The following is a 7209-nucleotide window of genomic DNA, read 5'->3' as shown; positions in this document are numbered from 1 at the left end:
TGATTCAATTTGAATTGTTTTAATGTAACGTTCTAAGTAAGAAACTGGAAAATGGAATAAGTGAATAAGAGCACGAATAAATAAGAAGCTATCTTCAGCCTCGTAATTATCATTAGTATTCCGGAGCTATTCCAACTGCTCCCACAGTCAGCAATAGATGTGTATTCTGGGTCACCCAGCACTGCCAGCAGCCCTATCACAGTGAGTGAGCGCACAGGACGCCAGCCTGCTGCCCGTCAACCACCGCTGCCCGTCAACCGCCTATGCAAATTATCCTTGCACTTGGCAAACTCACTTCAAAGAGCCGCCTTGGGAGGGGCGGAGGATTGGCCTCTTGCCAGCCATTCAGCTGTGAGCTAGCTGTCGCTCTCCAGCGAGCAGGCGAAGCCATTGGCCAGGAGGAGGGTGTGGCGAGGAGAATGTTGCGTTCCATTTGAGAACGTTGTGAAGGACAATCGCTGATTGTGACGTCACGCTGGAGGTTAGCGCTGCTCGGCGGAAGGGCGGCCGCAGCGGCACCGGGACCGGTGTATGTGTATAGGCAACGGACGGCGGGATGTGCCGCTGGGATTCTCAGTGAGAGGGCCTCAGGTACACACCTCTCTCTAGTGACTGTCTGTGCGTCTCTACTGCTGCTACTATACTCTGTGTGTGTCTTGCAGCCCCATGTCGGGCTGCCTCCCTGTTCTTCCTCCACTGGTCTGTCCTGTCCGTCGGGCGGTTGCCGGTTGTGGATGTTCGCAGCTTGTTGTGACGGGAGAATGTGTGTGTGCCCCGGGCCCAGGCGGATCGGTACGTATCCTCCTCCCGATGACATCTTGCTGCACCGGGCAGTCCTGCTAGAAATTCCATGTCTAGATCATCTGTTCCATTTCCAGATCACAGGAAAATGGTTATACTGGATGCATGCATTATGCATGGGACTAGATTGCAGAGCATTCTGGTAGAGCAATGGTTAACTGTTTCTTAAGGTTTAAAATATGCATCGCAGTATTGGGGGGCTTTTTGCTGGGGCTAAATAAATTGATTATTGTTATCATCCTACAGTACCTGGTATCTGTCTGACACACTCCTGTCTACATAGAACCTGATCAACCAGACCTAATGCAGCCTTTATTAAGAACCTTGTTTAATAAGTTTATTTGTATTTTATTTTTTGGTTTAGCTGTTACTATACCCGTTAGACAACATTAAGTTGCACATACATGGCAGAGTGATGTTGGCCAGACTGTCCGTTGTAGAATGATTTAGGTGGACTTCTATAATGTATAACAACTGGGACAACCATCTTGCCTGATGGAAAATGCATTCCAATAATTAGGATAGAAAATCCAGTTGGTAGATAAAGAAGCGAATGTGTGGCCTCAAGGCTGACTGTAAAATGAGATCTATGTGTCCTGTCTCTTTTTGTCCATAACTAATAGATGCCACATCTCTACCATTTATATAGCGCACACATTCCACAGTGCTTTACAGAGAGAATATTTCACATCAGTCCCTTCCCTGGTGAAGCTTACAATCAATATTCCCTATCACATGCTCACACACATAGACATTAGGGTTAATTTTTGTTGGCAGCCAATTAACCTACCAGATTATTTTTTGGAATGTGGGAGGAAACCCGAGTAACCAGAGCGCACCCATACAAGCACAGAGAGAATATACAAACTCCACACAGGGCCATAGAATCAAACCCATCACCTCAGTGCTGTGAGGTAGTACTGATGACCATTACACCGTCTGTGCTGCCCACTATATATATATTCATTAGAATTTGTCACATGTCCAAAACGTAAGTCGCTGCCTTCATATGAGAGTGGCGCTCTAGTCGGTTCTTGTTACAGAGGCCCTAAAAATACACCAGGAGTGTTAAGTAGAGGAATCAGGTGCTGTATTTCATCTTGGTCTGTCAAGGTTTTCTTTGTGGAAGTGAAGTTAGGAATATGCCCTGAAGCACACATTTTGTAGATTGATCAATGTTGTCTCAATGACTAAACTAACGCTGCATGTATACTTTGTCATTCATACGGTTTCTCTCATGTGTCATTAGTAGGACAGTATAAAATATTTACATGTACATCACCATCCTCCAGTCTCTTATTGTCTATTGTATGTTTAGTTCCTTTCAGCTGTAGTGTTATGCTTATGTTGACTGGTAAATATTTTTATTATCCAAAGCACATATTGAAAATGCCCCAAATACTTATTTTTAATTTGCATAATCTCTAGGTAACTAGTCATGTTATGCTGATTATACTGAGCTCTCTAATATATCTTTAGCACTGCAGCATTTTATTTTGTGTGTAACAGTTTAAGTGCCCCGTCCAAAATCCTAATATGTTCCATCAGCAACTTAATCTCTGTAATTCGGCGACCCTCTCTGTATGCAGCATAATGCATGTTTACACCTACAGTGCTGTCAGCATTATTTTCCTGTACACAAATGGGCAGATTCTGTTAGTCGCGAGCTCCTTTTGGGTCTCGTGCATCTGAGCGCACTTACGGGTATTACAATAGATAAAACCTCCATAATATATGGTTACTGCGTTTCTTTTTAGATTTATATTCCGGATTTTTTTAATTTTATTTTTATGTAATTCACGTCTTTTGTAGTGTACAATAGGCAAATCTATCAATTTGCATGATCTTTACTGTTTAAATGGAAAATTCACCTGTGCTTCAAGGTGGGAATCTCTGGTTTTTGGTGTGTCATAAGATGGAAAGCATGCAGACTTTTATTGTATTAGACTTGCATACATGCAGTATAGTCTGCTGCCCGTCAGTGGCCAGAATTGTTGATCCACCATCTAGGAATATTCTGGCACATTCTGAAGAAGTCCTAGATAATCTGTTAGTCAGCATGCACACGCCTCTTCTGAGATGGTATGTAGTAATTATGTCCACAGAATGTCCCCTTCATTATGTCGACAAGTTCAGAATGTCAAAGCTGACATAATGAATGTGTCGACTTCCCGAATGACGAATATACCAAACCCTCTGATATATAAAAGGAGAACAAGTAGTGTAAAATTCCTCAAGTCGTTATTTCATCATGGGCATTATATGTTCCTCACATTGCAGCTCTTTATGTGACTCTGCAAGCTGTCTGTATATAGACAGGATGCCAACAATTATTATTTGGACAGTCATAAAGTCAACATCAGAATGTCGTCATATATGATTTCCACATCTGCAAAATGCCGACAATAGTAATGTTCATGTTTAAAATGAGATGTTGACATTTTAAACATGTACATTTTTTTGTTTAAATTGCATGTCGACATCATGGCATGTACTATCTGTCAGCATTATGTAGTCAACAGTCATTCTGTCGACATTTCAACCATCGATAAAACCTACTGAGCCCAAGCTGCCAGTGTATGCGGTTCTTGTGAACTCTGATAAGATACATGACATCACCAAGACCAGCTGATATCTCCAGCGATATTTCATTAGCTAAAGATACACTGGAGGCCTGAGACAGTTTGACATTGTCCAAAGTACTTCTTGTAAAAATAAGAGCTATGTGTTGCTTTTCTGCAGACCTCAGTGAGATCTGGAGCAATGTGTTTTTATGATCCTCATAAGATTCATCTAGATCAGTGGTTCCCAAACGCTGACCTCAAGGCACCCTAACAGTCCAGGTTTTCAGGATATCTATACTTAAGCACATGTGACTTAATAAATACCTCAGTCAGTTTGATTATACCATCTATGCACAAGCATGGATATCCTTAAAACCTGAACTGTTAGGCTGTCTTGCGGACCGAGTTTGGGAACCTCTGACCTAGAAAGCGAATGTGTCGAACGATCCATTTTTCCTGACCCTTGACCTATAAATATGCAAGCCGATGTAACCTGTCCTTTTAATTTTTTTTTTTTTTCTTTTGCAGGTTTTCCAGGCAGAAGCTGCTCTCCGTCATTACTACTTGATGCGATGTCTGTTCCAACACAGCTTCTGTTTCCTCTCATGCGGAACTGTGACCTTGGCAGGATATGCCGCTCTGTCTGTCATTGTCACCACAATCCTCTTTGCTGTCGATCTCGCTTCCCACCTTTTAAGTCCCTCCGATGTAGAGCAGACGGCAACTTTGCTTCGGCCTTTCACAGGGCCAAGGAGCAATGTTTCCAGTTGAGGCAATATGTAACTACTCCACAAAGATTTTACTTGACCCCTCCCCAGGTCAACAGCATTTTGAAAGCCAATGAATACAGTTTTAAAGTTCCAGAATTTGATGGCAAAAATATCAGTTCAATCCTTGGCTTCGACAGCAACCAGTTGCCGGCTAATGCCCCAATTGAAGACCGGAGAAGTGCGGCTACGTGTTTACAGACCAGAGGCATGTTACTTGGCGTGTTTGATGGTCATGCTGGTTGTGCGTGTGCTCAGGCGGTTAGTGAAAGACTGTTCTATTATATCGCTGTTTCATTGCTACCTCAGGAGACTCTGCTTGAGATTGAACATGCTGTAGAAAATGGCCGGGCCTTGCTGCCCATTTTGCAGTGGCACAAGCATCCAAACGATTACTTTAGTAAGGAGGCATCCAAGCTCTACTTCAGCAGTTTACGGACCTACTGGCAGGAACTGATTGACCTAAACACAGGGGAGACCACTGATGTTAAGGAGGCTTTGATCAATTCGTTTAAGAGACTTGATAATGACTTGTCTTTGGAAGCCCAAGTAGGAGATCCCAACTCTTTCCTGAACTACTGGGTCTTACGGGTGGCCTTCTCTGGAGCAACCGCATGTGTGGCTCATGTTGACGGTGTAGACTTGCATATAGCGAACACAGGAGATAGTCGTGCTTTGCTCGGAGTCCAGGAAGAAGATGGGTCTTGGTCTGCTGTGACCATGTCGCATGATCATAATGCCCAGAATGATTCTGAAGTAAAACGCCTCAAGTCAGAGCACCCGAAGGCTGAAGAGAAGAGCGTTGTGAAGCAAGACAGACTCCTCGGGCTGCTGATGCCCTTCAGAGCTTTTGGGGATGTTAAATTCAAGTGGAGCATTGACCTTCAGAAACGTGTTGTAGAGTCTGGGCCAGATCAGCTGAATGACAATGAATACACGAAGTTCATCCCTCCCAACTATCATACCCCACCGTACCTATCTGCTGAACCTGAAGTCATATACCACAAATTACGACCTAAAGACAAGTTCCTCATATTGGCCACAGATGGGCTTTGGGAGACGATGCATAGGCAAGATGTGGTGAGAATTGTTGGTGAATACCTGACTGGTGTTCATCATCAGCAGCCTATTGCAGTAGGAGGATATAAAGTAACTCTGGGACAGATGCAGGGCCTCCTCATGGAAAGGAGGGCAAGGATTTCTTCCGTTTTTGAAGATCAAAATGCAGCTACCCATCTGATACGTCATGCCGTTGGCAACAATGAGTTTGGTGCTGTTGACCATGAGCGACTATCAAAAATGCTTAGTCTTCCAGAAGAATTGGCCCGGATGTACAGAGATGATATTACAATTATAGTGGTGCAATTTAATTCTCATGTTGTTGGAGCATATCAAAAACAGTAAATGTGCCCTCATTTAAATCCAGTTACCAAAGTTCTGCAGGCTTGGTTTTTTATTTCTTCTGTGCAGCTTATTTGTTTTGAGTGGCATGACTTGTGCTGCTTACGTTTTGGACTGTGTACTCTGGTTCCTGTCCCCCCTGTGAAAGTATTGCATGGAAGGCAGTGGGCTAATAGCCATGATTATGAAATCTTTTCTAGAGCAGCAGTCTTATGACCTTGATTCATGAAGTTGCCAAAAATTGGTTATTCCTGCTTGTAGAGGATATTCTTGCGAGTGGGAATGGGAAGCAGAATAAAGATTGAGGCTTCAATAGTCTAGAAGCCTTAACAACTTGGTCTCCATAGTCCATGTTTTGTTTTTTTGTCTACATGGCTTGCACAGTCCTAGAATTCTATCTTGTGTTCATTGTGAAAGGTTGTAGCCGTACCATACACTCCATTCTCATCTCCCAAAAGACTTCTTCATGTCTTCAGATTTTGCCATATTTTAAAATGGATGGATGAGGTAATAGTACACCTACACAGCTTTCTAAAGTGGATCCCTCACCAACTCAGAGGTGAGGTGGCCTATCCATTCTCTGGGTCTGCCTGCTGCCACTAGTTCCACGTGAATTGATGGGTTGGAGTTTCTCAGAATTGTTGTGTGCAGGTGACTGATGCTCACTAACCATGAGTGAAAAATGTTCCATTGCACTACGGTGTAGGTTTGTTTTATTTTCACATCCAAATGTGGTGGATAGTTGTGTCTCTTTAAACCAACAGCTGGTCCTAATGATACTAAAATTTAACCTGTTCCTTAAGCGGAGGTCATGGCCACCTTGTGGACTGAACCTAGATTTTTGAGAATGCTGCCTATCGATTAATTGGGAACCTGAGGCTCGAACAGTATAGCCAAGTGGTGTCGGTCGCTGGTTCCTATTAAATTGAATGGCTGTGTTTATCGGTTCAGGTGACAAAATGTCCAGCTTTGTCGTGTTTGTGTAGCCCAGCTGTCCACGCTCATTTCAGATTCACTTTGAGAAAAATAAATTGAGATTTTAGGGGGTTATTCATTTGCCCCTGATTATCAGTATTTTTGACTGCAGAATTTAAGACTGCAAAATTAAGTACATAACACCGCTGGTATTGCTGTTTTAAATTCTGCAGACACAAAGGCAGAAAATGGGGGACTTTGAAAAGCTGCCGTTTTTAGTAAATAAACCCAGAGTGTCCTGTTTTATGTATAAATGAAAAGTCTAGAGTTATGTCCTTAATTTCCTTTAGAGGTCATGAAACGGATGCAGTAAGATGGGTGTTGCAGTGTTGGATTTGCTTGCCACCTTTTGTAACAAACCAGAGTTACATTTGCTTGACAAATGCTTTAAAATAAGGGTGTCCTATAAGATTAGACGCAAGCGCACAACTGAAATCCAGTAAGATTACGGGGGGGGGGGGGGGGGGGGGCGTCGGGTCTAATCATGAAGATTAAAAGCACCATACACTATTGTAGAGCTGCTCTGCTTGGAGACTAATAACTCATTGCAATGTGTGATTAGAGCACATGAGCGTACATAAGTTGAAGGGTCTATATGAACAAATGGTGTGACATTTAGGCAATAGCCATAAACAGGCACCCACTGTTTCCTTGACAAAACCTGTCTCATACAGAGCGTGTAAACGGAGTCTGCTACGAGG

At 43.0% G+C, this 7209-nt stretch overlaps 1 protein-coding gene across 3 annotated transcripts; it reads left to right on the top strand.

Annotated features, from left to right (window-relative positions):
• Positions 1 to 425: 425 nt before the first annotated feature.
• On the top strand, positions 426 to 6942 carry PDP1 (pyruvate dehydrogenase phosphatase catalytic subunit 1). Of its 3 annotated transcripts, XM_088471502.1 has the most exons (3): positions 426 to 591; positions 663 to 792; positions 3894 to 6942. In XM_088471502.1, the coding sequence occupies exons 1-3, from the start codon at positions 532 to 534 to the stop codon at positions 5534 to 5536; spliced, it is 1833 nt and encodes a 610-aa protein (XP_088327628.1). In that variant the 5' UTR covers positions 426 to 531; the 3' UTR covers positions 5537 to 6942. The 3 variants fall into 3 exon arrangements, with proteins under 3 accessions (XP_088327628.1, XP_088327627.1, XP_088327626.1); XM_088471501.1 differs by lacking the exon at positions 663 to 792 and having other exon boundaries at positions 511 to 591; XM_088471500.1 differs by lacking the exon at positions 426 to 591 and having other exon boundaries at positions 664 to 792.
• Positions 6943 to 7209: the final 267 nt, after the last annotated feature.

This window comes from Taudactylus pleione, unplaced genomic scaffold, assembly GCF_031769625.1.
Source record: "Taudactylus pleione unplaced genomic scaffold, aTauple2 ptg000114l, whole genome shotgun sequence".
NCBI classification, from domain to species: domain Eukaryota; kingdom Metazoa; phylum Chordata; class Amphibia; order Anura; family Myobatrachidae; genus Taudactylus; species Taudactylus pleione.
Note: the sequence above shows the minus strand (reverse complement) of the source record. Positions and strands in the feature narration are given on the sequence as shown.